The following is an 18,707-nucleotide window of genomic DNA, read 5'->3' on the forward strand; positions in this document are numbered from 1 at the left end:
AATCAATTCAGACATATTATAAGAAATGTATACAAAGCTCAAAGCAGAACTCATCTCAATGAATCTGTTCTGAAATTTCAATCTCACAACACTGGCTATACAACATCTGTATATACCAAACCACAGCTCATAACAAATCATTACCTTCTGTTGTTATCAAATCTTTTTATCTCAAACAAAGGCATCTACAATCTTTAGCTTCAAGTACCAATCGTCATCATTCGACGTTGGTTTCTTAAATCGGTCAAATCTGATCTATATTCATTCTTTTCTGCCTTCTCTGCAAAAGAATTCTATAGTATTCACTGTATAATATTTTATCTGTAACTATCTCATTACCCATTTGATAATCTGATAGCTCTAATCATACAATAATTCATATAATGACAATATGAAATATCATCTAGTGCTAACATCCAGCACTTCAGTTCTTTGGATATCTTCCAATATCTGGATAATACACTCTGACTATCTGTCAATCTGTAAATCATCTGCAAAATAACTTATGGTATGATCTGCCATAATTGTAAACTTAATCGAAATCACAATCTGATATAGTCTACTTCTACATTCTAGTCACTCTGACTATGTTCTGACATCAATCTGTGTCATTTGGTTCTGTTTGTACATCATCTTGTACAAACTAATAGATATAGATTGAACAATCTGTCAATCATAATCATATTATATCACAATCTGGAACATATTGGGATAATCTTATTACGAAATTCATCGAAATATACTCCCCATGTCGAATCAGACATATACTAAGTCTGTAATAACTCTTCTGATTTCTCTCTTTCTGTCTTCTCTGTTAGCGATTCAGACATATCAGTACAATTTCTGCCAACATTTCTGTACAAATTCTGTTATAACTGATTTAATCTGTCTATATCAACTCTATCTGTTCGAATACCATACATTCTCAATCATCAAATTGAAAACTGAATCCACTACGGTACATTTCTGACCCTATCTGTGATTTCAGATTCGAACTATTTGATACAAACAAATCAATTAATAACATAAATGAAAGAAAATATACCTACCTTGTATTCGGCTCTGACTATAAATATCAATTCTGTTATACAACTCTGAAACATTCTGATATCATACCACAATCCGTCTAATACAAAACACCAAATCATATATCTGTTTTCCTGACCGATACTCTGCTCTGATTATCGAAATACTGTCCTGACCACTCTGATCACGTTTCTGAACTGCTGGAATTCTTGAATTCATTTCTGACACAAGCTAAACTGTATATACTCTCAACGGTTCATAAAATCTGTATCAATACTGATTCAGAATAACAATAATCTATACTAATCTAGTAAATATATATAGGATTGTAAGTTCTAACAATACTATCGATTCTGACAAATCAATCAGATCTTCATGCCATACTGATCAACTACTATATATTATCTGCAAATATAATATGCTCCCCAAACAATACAATCTGTAGAAAATAATGATCTAGAAGCAATAATTCTCAAGTAATTTGAAATACAATCATATCAGATAATCTGTCAACTCATATAATATCAATCTCTGACAATTCTAACATTTTCGACTGTCTGATCGTTCTGATATCGGTATCTGATCAGTGACTGATCACAATATCAACTGTCTTAAAATCAATCAGTATACTAACATCAGATATCATATATTATGAATACAATCTGTTTCAACAAAATACATATCTGAACAATTTCTGTATACAAGAATCATAATTCTCAGAATATTTAATATGATCTTTCAAATATTCTTTAAATTCATTTTGTATTATTCTGTATAGTCAATACCATTCTGTACTAAATCTACTATACAAACAATACATGATCTCAATTCAATTCTGAAATTTATCTTTCTGATATAAAGCAAATCTGCAATCTTATCTGAAAATTCATCAGTCAACTCGTATACCATTGGCAAATCTACCAATGCTAGGCTCGATTCCAGTACATCTACTGATTACATAAGGATACCATCTGTTCCTTTCTGTAATAATCGAGTCATATACAATCTGAGTATCACAAGAGTTCTGAATCTAGAATTCTTACCGTGAAGTCTCTACTCATCAACCATATCTGGTTTGAATCTTATATTCTAGTTCTGTATTTGTTTAGCATATTAATATCAATAATGCAATCAAATCTGAAAACACAAGTACATCATCATCTAATTCAATCTCATTCTCATCTTACTGTAGTTTACAATATTTCACAGAAATCTCTGATATAAATCTTTCTTTCCTAACACAAGGAAATTAATACTACAGTACTACCAGACTTAACAGGTACAACATATCTCAATGAAATTCTTTCAAAAATACTCATAACCAATGCATTAGTATATATCAATACATATGCAACATATCATAGAGTAACAGTACCTGCCCCTATATCATCAAGTGTCTCCTGAGGCTGTTCTTCGATCACCATATCCCGATGGTCCTGCTCCCTGAAATTTCGGGAACCTCTCTGGGGACAAATTCTAGCAAAATGTCCCGGCTGTCTACATATAGGACAACTACCAGTCACTCCCTGTCATTGCTCTGTGGAATGTCTTCCTCCGCAAGTTCTGCAATACACTCCAGTATAACTCGGACTGGAACCACTTGAGCTGGAGGAACCACTCCCCAACTTCTTGAATGACTTATTTCGAGCTTTCAACAAATCTTGTTTTCCACTCGTGCTGCCACGATCAAATCGGAGAGGGGATTGCTGTGTCTGGGGTTGTTTCACACACAACCTCCCTAGCTGTCTAATCAGACTCGCCTCAGCCCTCTTCGCTCTACTCAAGATATCCGCAAAATGGTAAGGTCGCTGCATATTCATCAATGCAACTATCTCCGAGTTCAACCCTCTGATGAACTGATTCACTACAGCTTCATCATTCCCAGCCAAATGAGGAGCAAAACGCAGTAGAGTAGATAATTTAGCAATATATTGGTCAATATTCAGCTGCCCTTGGCTCAAATTCTCAAACTCTAATTTCTTGTCCTCTCGGTACAAAGCTGAGAAAAATCTTCGATAGAATTCAGTTCTGAATATTTCCACGACATCACTGTACCTCTCTGTGCCCACATTCTTCTACTGGTAATCCACCAACTCCTGGCGGCTTCTCGTAACTGATAAGGCACCATTTTAACCCTCTGTTCATCTGTACTGTTAAGTAAATCGAACAAGATTTCTATATCATCAAACCAGTTCTGACAATCTTCAGATGTCTCAGTACCATTCAGAACCGGCGGCTGTAATAACTCAAATTCTTTCATCTTTTCTTCTAACTGAGTTTCTGATACATCTCTCTGTTCAGACGAAGTACTGCCCTTTTCTGAAATTCTTCGAGGCGGTATATCTGAATATCAACCAGATTAGTACACAATCTATACAATCTGTCTCAGCCCTCCTCTGATCATATACCTCTGATTCAGACTCGGTTCTGATCCAGGCTTAACAATTACATGCTGCAATCAACTCAGATAACAACCAACATGTAATAGGGAAAGCAGTAAATCATGCTAGCACACACAATGTAAGTCAATATTGAAATAATTCTCATGCTAGCAATCACATGCAAGGAAGAGAATTCAATCTACCCCGCTCATTCTCTACCATCTCATTCTAAAAAATCTATCAACTCTGACTATCTCAATCTAAAGGATCTATCCGCTCTGATACCACCTGTTGTGGGGACACGGACGCTAATCATCTTCTTAATCATCTTTGGGGTTTAATTATAAATTAAGATAAACAGGGTCTAAATTTTTTTTTTTTAGAATGCGGAAGGTAATGGAATTATGCTATTATACAAACCAGTATAATAATACAAATCATGTACAACATACACCTAGTTCAATTAAGGTTTAACTACTACAATCAAGTAATGAAACCTATCTCTATCAAAGTCCGGAGTCACCACTCTAATCTTGATCTATCCTCTTCTTCTGGACCCCGATCCTACCCCACCTGTTGTCATGCACACATTCAAACAAGACAACAGCCGGATAACTCCGGTGAAATATAAATATCCCAGTATAAACAATGTAATCATGCAAGCGTATAAAACATATATAAAAGCATGAATTATATCTTATCACATGTAGCATAATCAACAACATGTATCAGTACAAGTCTGTAAATAAAACATGAATCATAATCTACGAAACATAATTACTACGGATCTGTAAATCAAACTCTAGTCTCACTATCTAAGACTTGACTCATCTCTCATTCTAATCTAGGGATCCCGATCTAATTTAGACTTCGGTATACTGTATCGAGTATCTACATTAAACGTCGATCTACATTTAAGCGCGTCGATACACCGTAAGTCTAGAGTCTTATCGATTCTAAGAAAGACTCGGCTGTTCTGCCCTAGCTAGGCTGTTCTGCCCTAGACTCAATCTCTGGCTCTGCTATCAATCAATAGACTTAAAACATATCAATCTGATAATATGCAAATATCTATGCAATAAAGTAAAGTATGTGATTTAGGGAAACTCAAGTCAAACCTAACTCGAGTTGTGCAATCCCGAATCCCCATTTATTTATACCTTTGTCTTCCCGGCCTGACGAAGGCGAAGTCTCGTATTCTGATCTGTCCATACCCAGTCTGGCAATGACAATCATATAAATACAACATCAGTATATAACTCGAATCAAAACCTGTTCTGATCAATACTCAAATCAGTATATAATCTGATCTATATCTGAACAAGGTACAATCTAATTCATATCAACGATATCACGTTACAATCGAAATCATTACTGAATCTGATCAATCTAATCAACTGATGTTTCGACGGCATAACAATACAATCTGAATACCCCGTCATTCTGAACACCACAGATATAATACCACGAGTCATAATCGGTATTAATACAATTTATAATCTCAACGATAACACAAATCTGATATCGAATCTCAGTCAAATAAACTCTGAAAATCATAACAATTACATAATCAGTCTGTTCTTCAGTCTGACTTCAATTATACAGTGTCTACGGTAGCAGAAACACCATATATGAATCATATTCAATTCTGACAATATCATAAATTCAAATCTTTTCTAAACGTAACAAAACTTACGTCCAGTTGTAGTCTGCGTTGATAGGAACACAGTACCGAAGTCGGATTCAAAATCTGACGGACGGATTTCTCACAACAGGCGTAAGGATTTTCCGCTATCTTCCTCGGCCCTTTCTTCAATTCTGAGAAATGAGTTGCTTAAGTAATTCTGAAGATTTGCATGTGTATATATATATATATACATCCGTAACATGCACTGAAGCAAGTGGATCATTCCGCCTATTCCACGTCTCGCGCTCGAGCGGTAAGAAAGTACCGCTCGGGCGCGACACTTTCTGTTCGGTGCGTGGCTCCTTATTCCATTGGCGCTCGAGCGGTAAATCTTTACCGCTCGGGTGCCAGCCTTTCTGTCCGAATTCTTGTGATGCCTTGGTGGTCGGGCGGTGCTTTTCTACCGCTCGGGCGCCACATATTCTGCCCGAAATCTTGGCTCACAATGCAACAACGCCCGGCTTCTCCTTTCACGTTTTATTTGGCTCCTGTGATATTTACTAATCACAATTCTGACCATTTAATCGTCGTCTGATTACAGTAATTAAATCTCGGGCCTTACACAAATGGTTCCATTTGCATCATTTTATGTGATTATATAGTTAAAAATGAGTTTAGTCCTTGCTTATTTGAAACAATGTTATTCTCAAATGGCCAGGCACTGTCATCGATTGAAAAAATTTCACAACTTACTAAAAGTTATTTTTGACTTGCACGGTGCTTCCATGTTCGAATATGTCAATTGCTTGACTTATTAAAAATCCACTATCTTTTAAGTCCAAAGGTTGGACTTTGGAGTATTGCCTTTATTCCCCCAAATAACATTGTTTTTCTCTCTAATCCTCCAAAGAACGTTTAAAGATTACTTCATAAATTCTACTTTCTGAGCAGGATGAGAATATCATTTAGAAGAAAAATGTATGTGAATACTGTTATTAAAAAAAAAGATTTGTGTGAAGCCCCCCTAAGATCCTTAATTGAATAAGACCACAGTATTCCAGAAGATAACATAAATGATCATGGATAACTATATTGCACAATTAAGTGATGTGAGACTGTACTTAAACTGGTTAAGAGTAAACTGCTAAACTTTTATGAAGAAGCTTCTCTACCCAGATTCCCACATGGTTTTACTTTTGGAGTACAGGTATAATTAGTTGTGGACACTTAGACTGTACTTAAACTGGTTAAGAGTAAACTGTTAGACATTTAAATTATTGTTGTGTTTTGAGACACTAATTGTATATATCTTGTTCGATATTTTACTCCCCACATACACATATTATATATTTGTTTGCTGAACTAATTTAAGTAGATCTTTTTAGCAGAATTGTGATGGATAAAAGTTGGATGTTTTTGCCGAGACAACCCAAGGAATACAGGAAAGGACTTGAGAGTTTCTTAGATTTTGCATTTTCTAATGCGAACATAAATGGAATGATTGCATGTCCTTGTGCAAGATGTAAGATGGGCATATGTGTTTCAAGAGAGGATGCTTGTGATCATTTGACGGTTGATGGATTTATCAAAGGTTATACTCACTGGGTAGCTCATGGAGAGATATCATGTAGTGCATCTTCAATATCTAGTTCTGTTCCATCTCGTGATGGGGTAGATGATATGGAGGGATTAGTTCATGATGCTTTTGGGGTCCCACAAAACGATGGTGATACAATCAATACAGCAGGATTTGAAAAGGATAAAGAGATTCCAATCGGAGAGGCCGAGAAATTCTATAAACTAATTGATGATTCACAAAAAGAGTTATAACCCGGATGCAAGAAATTCTCTAAACTTTCATTCATCATTCGCTTGCTTCACTTAAAATGTCTTGGAAAAATTACCAATAAAATCTTCGATATGCTTTTGGATTTGTTGACAGAAGCATTTCCAAATGCCATGAAAGATTTACCAAAGTCATACTATGAAGCAGAGAAATTGATGAAGCAATTAGGACTTGGTTATGAAAAGATCGATGCATGTCCTAATGATTGCTCTTTATACTGGCGGTTGGACGAAGAAAGAGTTCGATGCAAAACATGCAACGAGCCTAGATGGGAAACATCTGAAAATGATCCTATTGGTGACAAGAGGAAAGTTTCACGCAAGGTTTTATGGTATTTTCCAATAAAGCCTAGGTTACAACGTTTGTTCATGTCCTGCAAAACAGAAGTCCATATGAGATGGCATTCTGAATCTCGAACGAAAGACGGTTACATGCGACACCCAGCTGATTACCTAGCTTTGCAAACGTTTGACCATAACCACCCTGAATTCGCAAAGGATCCCCGAAACATAAGGCTAGGATTAGCTTCAGATGGATTTAATCCATTCAAAAATATGAGTGTGGCGCATAGTACGTGGCCAGTCATTTTAGTGCCTTATAATCTTCCACCATGGATGTGTATGAAACAACCATACTTTATATTATCATTGCTAATACCTGGTCCATCTGCTCCTGGAAATAACATCGACATCTACTTGCAGCCCCTTGTTGCAGATTTGAAGGATTTGTGGGAGGTAGGAGTGCAGACATATGATGCATCAACCAAGCAGAATTTTCAATTGAATGCCGCATTATTATGGACTATAAGTGATTTTCCTGGATATGCAACCCTATCTGGATGGAGCACCAAAGGTAAATTTCCATGCCCAGTGTGCCACAAATTTACACATTCACGCTGGTTAAAAAATGGCAGAAAATATTGTTATATGGGTCACCGCAAATTTTTGAACGGTGATCATGAGTTTCGCAAAGATGCTCAAAATTTTGATGGCACAGAAGAGTATGGAAGACCATCACCCATAATTTCGGGAGACACAGTGATCAAAGAGTTGAAAAATTTTAATTTGAAATTTGGAAAAACAGTTGATGATAATCCAGAACTACCATTCAATTGGAAAAAGTTGAGTATTTTCTTCGATTTACCATATTGGAAAGATAATGTGGTACGCCACAATCTTGATTTTATGCATATTGAGAAGAATGTGTGCGAATCAATTTGTGGGACACTGCTGAATATGGAAGGAAAAACAAAAGATAATATTAAATCACGTCTTGATTTGCAAGAAATTGGAATAAGATCAGCCCTCCATCCTATTGAGAAAGGACCAAGTAGAGTTTATCTGCCTCCAGCATGTTATTCAATGGACAAAAATGAGAAGGGCACATTTTGCAAGGTTTTGAAAAAAGTTAAAGTTCCAGATGGCTATGCTTCTAACATTTCACGGTGTGTTCAAATGAAACCGGCAAAATTAATTGGTCTAAAAAGCCATGACAACCATATTTTGATGCAACAGTTGTTGCCGGTGGCACTACGTAGAACTTTGTCTAAATCAGTTCGGACTCCTTTGATTAGATTGAGTAGGTATTTCAGAGAGCTATGTTGTAAAGTAATTTCTCCAACTGATGTGGTTCGTCTAAGGAAAGATATTGCGGTGATCCTCTGTCAATTGGAGAAGATTTTTCCTCCCTCATTTTTTGACATAATGATTCATTTGAATGTACATTTGGCTACTGAAGTACTACTTGCTGGACCAGTTTACTATCGTTGGATGTATCCAATTGAAAGGTAAAATATTATTTTCACTAAATAATAAAAAATTTATGTTTTTGGTATAAGGTACTTGGGGACATTGAAGTCATATGTTCGAAATAGAAGTAGGCCAGAAGGATCCATTGCTGAGGGGTATTTGGCTGAGGAATGTTTGACATTCTGTTCTTTTTATTTAGCTGACTATGTAGAGACAAAATTCAATCAATCAACAAGAAATGATGAGACAACTACCGGCTCAACATTCGCATTGGACGTGTTTACGGCCTCTGGTTATGCACTTGGAAAGCCCATTGCAACTAAGTTTGATGATGAGACATTAAAGAAGGCACATAAATATGTGTTATTCAACTGTCATCACGTACAATCTTACATAGAGTATGTGATTATATATTTCATTGTGTTTAAATATATAATCATCGATGTTTATCAAATCATCTTTCTTAATTTGCAGTAAACACCGTCAGATTTTGAATCTTACTGATTCCAGTCTTCCACCACACCAAATTGAACGTATGCTTAGTGAGTCTTTTGCCTCTTGGTTTGCCAAACATGTAAGTTTCTTTTGTAATTGTAATTAAGGTTAAATATTATGATTTTTATACATAATTTATCAATTTTTTCTTGTGTGATAGATTGAAAATACAAATCCTTCACAAGATGATCCAGTATCAAATGATTTGAAATCACTTGCCAGAGGCCCAAATTTCATAGGGATACGATATGAAAAATTCATTTCCAATGGATTTAGGTTTCATACAAAAGAAGTGGAACGCAAGAGAAAAACTCAGAATTGTGGTGTGATTGTTCGGGCTACCACTTCAAGTTATTCGAGTATAAGAGATCAGAATCCAGTATCAAGTGAACTTGATTATTATGGGATTTTGCAAAATGTGATTGAGTTAGATTATGAGAGAGGTCGAAGAGTTGTTTTATTTGAATGTGATTGGGTCTCCAAAGGCAAACGACTAAAACTGGATGAAGATGGTTTTATGTTGGCCAATTTTACGAATGTGAAGCGTCACAACGAGCCTTATATATTAGCATCCCAAGCCATGCAAGTTTTTTATGTGGAAGATCCAGTTGATTGTAATTGGCATGTAATTATCACCACCGATGCACGAGCAAAGTATAAGATGCAACCTATGGCAGATGTTGATACATATCTTCAAAGTTGTATTTGTAATCCGGAAGACGAGAATGAACATGAAGAAGTCGTTTGGGTTCGGGATGATATTGCAGGAGTTGAAATTGATGTTGATGCATGATGAGATTTAGTTAATGATGAGATTTTTTCTTGCATATATAAATTTTTATGTTTAGTTAATATGATATAAAGTGAAACTAGTAGAGTGGATTTGCTGGATACTAGAATAATAATAATATTATATATTTTAATTTCATTTTTCACTATGGATCTTTTATTTATCATATCAAAGGATACAACTAACTTTTTTATCTTCAAGTTGTGGCTCTTGCTCTTGATAGGAATGGCTAGTGAGGGTAAAACTGTTGGAAAACCTCATTTTCAACATCAAGATAAGGCAAATACACAATCTCGAATTATGATTGCCAATCACGCAGCTCGAGGTTCAAAAAAAGGTAGCATGTAACTTTATACATCAAGGATATGTTTGCTGATTTTGTATTACTCTTATTGGACCTTTTGATTTTGTCTGAATTTTATGTACTTTGTTCAAGTTGGTCTTGCAAGAGAACTCGGTAGCATGAATGATAGCGGAAAAGGTTAGCATTTTCTTGTTTATAATTAAAAACTCAACTTACATATATTTTGGTGGTATCAAAACTTGTGCAGAAGTTCAAAACATACAAGGTATGTTGAATAACCAAATGGACGGAGTTTCAAAGCACCAACACAATGATTTACAAGGTATTAAATATAAAAAAGATATGAACTTATAGCATTTTATTTGAAACAATTAAGTTTGGATATGTATAATGCTTACTTCATGTTTTATTTATTCTATGTAAAAGCATTTGTAATTTTTAACCTTTTCTTTTGATAGGAATGACTCGTAAGAGTAAATATTTTGGAAAATCTCATTTTCAACTTCGAGATGAGAAAGATACACAACCACGTATCATATCTGCTAATCATGTGACTCGAAATTCAAAAAAAAGAGGTATCATCGCATTTTACACAAAAACAATATGTTTGTTGCTTGTGTATAACTCTTATTTGACCTTTTGCATTTGTATGAATGTTTTATACTTTGTTCAATTCACTCTTGCAAGAGAACTTGGTAATAACATGGTAGCTAGCGAAAAATGCTAGAACTTTGTTGCTTATAATTAAAACTTAACTTGCATGGTGGAGTCAATACTTGTGCAGAATGTCAAAACATACAAGTTATGCTAAATAACCAAAAGGATAAAGTTTCAAAGCAGCAACACAATGATGTACAAGGTATGATATATAAAAATATATGAAACTTAAGAATTTTTTATTTCAAAAGATTAAATTTTGATATAATTCGGTATAATGCTTATAAATGCTTTATTTATCTTATATAACTTGCTTTTGATAGGAATGGCTCTTAAAAATAAAAATGTTGGAAAAACTCATTTTCAACTTCAAGATGAGACAAATACTCAACCACTGATTTTGATTGACAATCACACAACTCGAAATTCAAAAAAAAAGAGGTAGCATCTTATTTATAATTATAAATTCAATTTGCATATATTTTGTTGAAATCATGCTTGTACAGATTGTCAAAGCATACAAGGTCCATCAAGAAACCAAATAGATGAAGCTTCAAATCAAAGTGACATTGAATTACAAGGTAACATCCTAAAAATTAAGATATAGAAAAACATGAAATTATAGTTTTTTAGTTCCGATGATTACATTTAGATATAACTTGTTATAATACTTACTCATCCTTTATTTATCCATATAAAAAACATACAGGTTTGACTTCTAGGATCACATTCAACAATAACCCACATGTTGAAAATGATTTTATGGACGAAGAATCTGATCAAGGTAACCTATACGAAAAATGTAATAACTCATTTCACTTTATTTATTCAATCATTTATTTCTCTTTTTTCCATATAGATGTAGATAGCGAAAGTGAATCTCTTGACGCTGATAAGAAAACTAGAGGCCCTACATTTATGAAAGAAATTTGGGGCAGACCTAGCACGCTTCCACGTATTAAAATTCGATGTGATGATATGGGACGTCCTATTGGATCAAGAAGAAATAAATTTACTGATTTTTTGGGTACTTTGGCAAGAAATGGTAAATTTTGTCCGATTGACGTGGAAGAATGGCATAAAATGCCCCTGGATAGTAAGAAAAAAATGCTAGATGTTATAAAGGTAATTGAAATGTTATTGAATAATTTTATTATTAAATAATTTTTTACTATGATGGTAAATTGTTTAAATGCCTTTGTAGGAAAAGTACGAACTTCCTCCTGGAACAGAAAGTTGGACGCTACGTTCAATAGGAACAAAATGGAGAAACTGGAAGTCAGAACTAAAAAAGAAGTATTATGATCCTGAGTTGCCAATACAAGTTGTGGGGACCCGGACGCTAATCAAGTTCTTAATCATCATTGGGACTAATTAATCAACTATAAAACAGGGTCTAAATTTTTTTTTAAAATACAAAGCGGAAACGTAATGTAATTTACTCAAATTACATATTAAACATGAACATACAAATCTTGTGTTATCTACAAGAGTTCAACTAGGTTCAACTACATATCAGTGCTGAATCCTACGTGCTTCGAAGCCCGGATCTCCACGCTATCTAATCTTCTCTCATCCTCTTCTTGACCCTGATCCAGCCCCACCTGTTTTCATGCACATATACAAAACAAGACAACAGCCGGATAACTCCGGTGAGATATAAATATCCCAGTATAAACAATGTATACATGCAATCATATAAAAACATATACAGAAGCATATATAAGAAATATTCTTAACCTGTATCAAATCAGAAACATAAATCAATATCAAGCATTCAATAATCATGAATGATATAAACAATGTAAATCAACATGTCATATCAGACTCAACTCAACCGACGCGTCGTCTCAGACTCGACTCCACTGACGCGTCGTCTCAGACTCGACTCAACTCTAACCTAGGGATCCCGGTGTCTGAATAATAATAATTATACCGAATCTCAGTCGATAGGAATGAATCAATCCCTAAACGGCAACGATATAATTCATATATCCAGTGTCTGGGCGAATCAGCCGCAGAATTGACGAATCAGTCAAGAATTAGGCGAATCAGCCAATAACCAGACGAATCAGCCTGTAATTAAGCGAATCAGTTTAAGTTTACACGAATCAGTCAATAACCAGACGAATCAGCCGGTGATTAAGCGAATCAGCTTAAGTTTAGACGAATCAGTCAATAATTAGATGAATCAGTCAATAACCAGACAAATCAGTCGGTGACTAGGCGAATCAGCCTATGACTCAACGACTCAGTAGTCAATACATGCAGTGGCTATAAATCAATAGACAACAAACATCAATCTCATCAATTACAAGAATAAATGTAATAAATTAAGTATGTGATTTGGGGAAACTCGAGTCAAACCTTCCTTGAGTTGTGCAATCCCAACTCAACATTAATTTATACCTTTCTTTCTGATACTTTGGCTCTGTCGAAGTCTTGAACCCCAAGCCTGTCAATACTCAGTGTCCAGTGGTAGCCTACGTCGATAGGAACATAGTACCGCAATCGGACGGACGGATTTTCTCACAAAAGGCGTAAGGATTTTTCAATTATTTTCCAGAACCCTTTCCCGATTTCTTTCCGTCTGAATTCTTAAATGAATTGCATGTATATATATATATATATATATATATATATATATATATATATATATATATATATATATATATATATATATACCTCGCGCATGCAACAAGGCAAGTGGCTCATCCCACCAATTCCACGTCTCGCGCTCGGGCGGTAAGAAAGTACCGCTCGAGCGCGGCACTTTCTGTCCGGATGCATGGCCTATTATCCATTGGCGCTCGGGCGGTAGTTTTCTACCGCTCGGGCGCCACACTTTCTGTCTGAAATCCCAACTTATGGTGCATTGGCGCTCGGGCGTTCTCTTTCTACCGCTCGGGCGCCACGAGTTCTGTACAAAATTATTGTTTGTCTTGCACCGACGCCCGGCTTTTCCACGTGAGCTCCTATAACCTCAAGTCTACCAATTTATCAACATCTGATTGCAGTAATTAAATCTCGGGCATTACATTTCTCCCCCTCTTAGATCTGAGTTCGTCCTCGAACTCGCAAGTAATCAATTCAGATATGTCAGAAGAAATGTACACAGAGTTTAAATCAGAGACTCATCTCAATGAATCTGTTCTGAAATTTCAATCTCATATCAAGTTCTATTTTTGGAAATAGCTCTGATAAAGTCAATCTCGCAATACTGGTTATACAACATCTGTATATACCCAGTGAACAGTTCGTAACAGCTCAACACCATCAGTTGTTATTAAGTCTGTTTATCTCAATCAAAGATATATTCGATCTTTGGTCTCAAATACCAACAGTCATCGTCCCACATTGGCATATTCAGTCTATTTATTATGAGCTGTTTTTATTTTCTTCTGAATTAGCTTCATCTTCTCAGTCATATCTCTGACCATTTCAGATTCAATCTCAAGAACTTCAGAGATATTATTTCAATAAAGAGAAAATCCATATATCTTTCCGTACAACGCTTCGAAAGGAGTTATCTCAATACTCGTTTGATAGCTGTTGTTGTACGAAAATTCACAAAATGGCAATGAATCTTACCATTCAGTGTTAAAATCAAGCATTACAGCTTTCAGCATATTCTCCGAAATCTGGATAATCCACTCTGACTGTCCATTAGGTATTGAATACTATTCAGTATTCAGATATAATCTAATATCTAACTCTTATGGTACATTCTGTCCAACGTGCAAAATCAACCAAAATCACGATCTAATATAACTCTCCACACTCCGTGAAATCTAATCACTTTTCTGACAGAATCTCAGTAATATATCATATTTGTACATCTTCATGTACGGTTTAACACTCGCAGACTGGGTCAGTCTGTCATTCCTAACTCAATCAATACTCAATTCCGAGAGGAATGCAGTAACTTCATCACGATATCCTTGGAAATGTAATCTCATTTCCATTCAGGAACCGACAAGTTACATAACCAATCTCTTGGTTTCTCTCTTTCTATCTTTATCTGTCTGTAGTTCAGACATTTCAGTCCAAACTCTGCCATATCTAATCTCATATGTTTTAATCAAAACATTTTCTGCTATCAGGATGCCTGCTGAATCAAGTATTGCACCCTTCTGACAATCTATGTCGTTTCACATTCGAAATATCGGGCACAAACAAATCAGTTATTAACATACAATACAGTATTACTTACCTGATTCAAAAACGGATTCAGAACAACAGCAAGATTCAATCAGATTCAAAACATCACTCATCGGTACTGATCTGTTACACTCATAAAACCGCAAATATTTGACACCTATATCCACCTCGGCCAACTAATTACGGTTTAATTCTGTTAAAATCAACGAGTATATCATCTTCAGATATACCACATCCTGAATGCAATCTGTCTCAAGCAGGATTCAAATTTCAACAATTTCTAATATCAGTTCAAGGCTAAAATCAATCTCTCTGATTGGAATCAGATCTGATATCTTATTTGGGGAAAACATTAATAACTTCCTTATCATTGGTAAATCAGCCAATGATAGACTCAACTTCAGTAAATCAACTGAATACATAAGGAGTCACTCTGCTCCTTTCTGTAATAATCGAGTCATAGCTAGTACGAATATCAAAGGAATTCTCAGTCTAGAATTCTTATCGTACAATATTCCTCCCTTGGTCATCTCAGGTCTGATTCTCACCCTTTTCTGGAACTAATATATGGTAGCTCTGTACTTGATCAGCATATCAATATCAGTCATGCAGTTCCAAAATCATAGAACACCAGTACAATACCATCTACCACACAATCTAACTCGATCTCATTCTCATCCTACTGTAGTATACAAGATCTAACAGAAATTACTGATACAAGATCTTTTCCAAAAGGGAAAGAAACAAATACTACAGTAATTAGGGACTCAACAGATAATGCATGCATCAATGCAAATCTTTCAGAAATAAAAATATGTGAAGCACCGGTATCCCTCAATACATAGGCAGGATAATCAAACACATCAGTTACCTGCAACATCATCATCTGGTGCTTCCTGAGCCTGCTCCTCGGTCAAAGCAAATACTCTGGCCTGCTGTCTCGGAGGTTGGCCAACTGTCTGGCTTCCTCCTGGCCTCTGCTGTGACTGAGATGGTGCTGGCTGAAATGAAGGAACAGCAGCTGATCGTCTACTTCCCTGTGCCGCTGATCCAGATGATTCGGCTCCCTGGAAGCTTTGGGAACCCCTCTGTGGACACACTCTAGAAAAATGTCCCCGTTGTTTGCAGAAGTGGCAGCTACCAAGTACTCCTTGGCATTGCTCAGTGGCATGTCTCCCTCCACAATTTCCGCAATAAACGCCAGTATAACTCTGCTGAGACCCACTGGAACTAGAAGAACTGCCGCCAGACTTCTTAAACTGCTTTCCTCTAGCCTTCAGAAAATCTTTCCTTCCACCACTGCTACTGCAACGCTCGAATCGGGGAGGTGGTTGCTGTGGTCTCGACACTGGAGGAACAAATTCAGCTCCTCTCTGCCTTATCAGGCCCGCTTCAGCGCCCTTTGCTCTATTCATGGCATCAGCAAAGTTATTCGGTCGCCCTGTGTTCACCAATGTAAAAATATCGGGATTCAATCCATTGATGAACTGATCAGCAACGGCTTCGTCATTTTCAGACACATGAGGAGCAAACTTCAACAAGGTAGAGAACTTGGTCACATATTATTCAATGTTCAGCTGACCCTGTCTCAAATTGGCAAACTATGCCCCCTTGTCTTTCTGTACGACACTGGGAAGAATCTTTGATAAAACTCAGTTTTAAATACATCCCAAGTAATAATCGTACCTCGTTGCTCCAAGGCCCTCTTCATCGTAATCCACCAGCTTTTTGCAACATCAAGCAACTGGTGCCCAATCAATTTATTTCGGCGCTCATCACTATACCCCAGTGAATCAAACAACATCTCTATGTCATTCAACCAACTGTCACAGTCAATCGAAGTCTCTGTCCCTTTCAGGGTTGGCGGTTTGAATGACTGAAACCTCTTCAGCAAGGTTTCCATTGGAGTCGGTGTTACATCCATGGGAGAATTCGATATACTACCCTGTTCTGGGATTCGTCTAGGAGGCATATCTGAAACTCAAAAGGATTAGTAACCCAATCCAACACATCTGTTTCAATTCAATCTTCCTCCCGATCATCTTACTGCTGATCGAGAATCGGTTCGAATTCATTTCAAATAATACATATTACAAAATCAAATCAGATAATTCCAGTAACATGTATTATATAAAGCAGTAAGCATAATAGATTGATAGCATGCAAAAGCAAGGAAGAAAACTCAATCTACCCCGCTCACTAGCCTCTTCTATCTCAATCTAAAGGAACCTGGCTCTGATACCACCTGTTGTGGGGACCCGGACGCTAATCAAGTTCTTAATCATCATTGAGACTAATTAATCAACTATAAAACAGGGTCTAACTTTTCTTTTTAAAATACAAAGTGGAAACGTAATGTAATTTACTCAAATTACATATTAAACATGAACATACAAATCTTGTGTTATCTACAAGAGTTCAACTAGGTTCAACTACATATCAGTGCTGAATCCTACGTGCTTCGAAGCCCGGATCTCCACGCTATCTAATCTTATCTCATCCTCTTCTTGACCCTGATCCAGCCTCACCTGTTGTCATGAACACATACAAAACAAGACAACAGCCGGATAACTCCGGTGACATATAAATATCCCAGTATAAACAATGTATACATGCAATCATATAAAAACATATACAAAAGCATATATAAGAAATATTCTTAACCTGTATCAAATCAGAAACATAAATCAATATCAAGCATTCAATAATCATGAATGATATAAACAATGTAAATCAACATGTCATATCAGACTCAACTCAACCGACGCGTCGTCTCAGACTCGACTCCACTGACGCGTCGTCTCAGACTCGACTCAACTCTAACCTAGGGATCCCGATGTCTGAATAATAATAATTATACCGAATCTCAGTCGATAGGAATGAATCAATCCCTAAACGGCATCGATATAATTCATATATGCAGTGTCTGGGCGAATCAGCCGCAGAATTGACGAATCAGTCAAGAATTAGGCGAATCAGCCAATAACCAGACGAATCAGCCTGTAATTATGCGAATCAGCTTAAGTTTAGACGAATCAGTCAATAACCAGACGAATCAGCCGGTGATTAAGCGAATCAGCCTAAGTTTAGATGAATCAGTCAATAATTAGACGAATCAGTCAATAACCAGACGAATCAGTCGGTGACTAGGCGAATCAGCCTATGACTCAACGACTCAGTAGTCCATATATGCAGTGGCTATAAATCAATAGACAACAAACATCAATCTCATCAATTAAAAGAATAAATGTAATAAACTAAGTATGTGATTTAGGGAAACTCGAGTCAAACCTTCCTCGAGTTGTGCAATCCCAACTCAACATTAATTTATACATTTCTTTCTGATACTCTGGCTCTGTCGAAGTCTTGAACCCCAAGCCTGTCAATACTCAGTGTCCAGTGGTAGCCTACGTCGATAGGAACATAGTACCGCAATCGGATTCAAAATCGGACGGACGGATTTCTCACAAAAGGCGTAAGGATTTTTCAATTCTTTTCTAGAACCCTTTCCCGATTTCTTTCCGTCTTAATTCTTAAATGAATTGCATGTGTGTGTATATATATATATATATAAATATATATATATATATTTATATATATATATATATATATAAATATATATATATATATATATATATATATATATATATATATATATATATATATATATAT

General features: G+C 36.0%; 2 protein-coding genes across 2 annotated transcripts; both read left to right on the forward strand.

Moving 5' to 3' along the window:
* The first annotated feature begins 6,316 nt into the window (after nt 1-6,316).
* Nucleotides 6,317-9,897, forward strand: LOC140835803 (uncharacterized). The gene is made up of 5 exons (XM_073201210.1): nt 6,317-8,666; nt 8,718-9,050; nt 9,103-9,202; nt 9,284-9,777; nt 9,891-9,897. The coding sequence occupies exons 1-5, from the start codon at nt 6,955-6,957 to the stop codon at nt 9,895-9,897; spliced, it is 2,646 nt and encodes an 881-aa protein (XP_073057311.1). The 5' UTR covers nt 6,317-6,954.
* Nucleotides 9,114-12,252, forward strand: LOC140835804 (uncharacterized). Its single transcript, XM_073201211.1, has 11 exons — nt 9,114-9,202; nt 9,284-9,925; nt 10,137-10,250; nt 10,350-10,394; nt 10,465-10,539; nt 10,676-10,792; nt 10,987-11,076; nt 11,381-11,455; nt 11,584-11,658; nt 11,734-11,999; nt 12,079-12,252. Exons 2-11 carry the CDS (start codon nt 9,913-9,915, stop codon nt 12,250-12,252), a joined length of 1,044 nt encoding a protein of 347 aa, XP_073057312.1. The 5' UTR covers nt 9,114-9,202; nt 9,284-9,912.
* The last annotated feature ends 6,455 nt before the right edge of the window (nt 12,253-18,707 follow it).

The sequence above is a fragment of the Primulina eburnea genome, chromosome 7, assembly GCF_022965805.1.
Source record: "Primulina eburnea isolate SZY01 chromosome 7, ASM2296580v1, whole genome shotgun sequence".
NCBI lineage: Eukaryota > Viridiplantae > Streptophyta > Magnoliopsida > Lamiales > Gesneriaceae > Primulina > Primulina eburnea.

Bases quoted from the DNA above. Each gene is read 5' to 3' on its own strand.
- LOC140835803 (XM_073201210.1), top strand. From the start codon at position 6,955: ATGCTTTTGGATTTGTTGACAGAAGCATTTCCAAATGCCATGAAAGAT. The intron at 8,667-8,717 runs GTAAAATATTAT...TTTTGGTATAAG, and splicing joins TGGATGTATCCAATTGAAAG to GTACTTGGGGACATTGAAGT. The intron at 9,203-9,283 runs GTAAGTTTCTTT...CTTGTGTGATAG, and splicing joins CCTCTTGGTTTGCCAAACAT to ATTGAAAATACAAATCCTTC.
- LOC140835804 (XM_073201211.1), top strand. The intron at 11,077-11,380 runs GTATGATATATA...ATGCTTGTACAG, and splicing joins GCAACACAATGATGTACAAG to ATTGTCAAAGCATACAAGGT. The intron at 11,659-11,733 runs GTAACCTATACG...TTTTCCATATAG, and splicing joins GGACGAAGAATCTGATCAAG to ATGTAGATAGCGAAAGTGAA.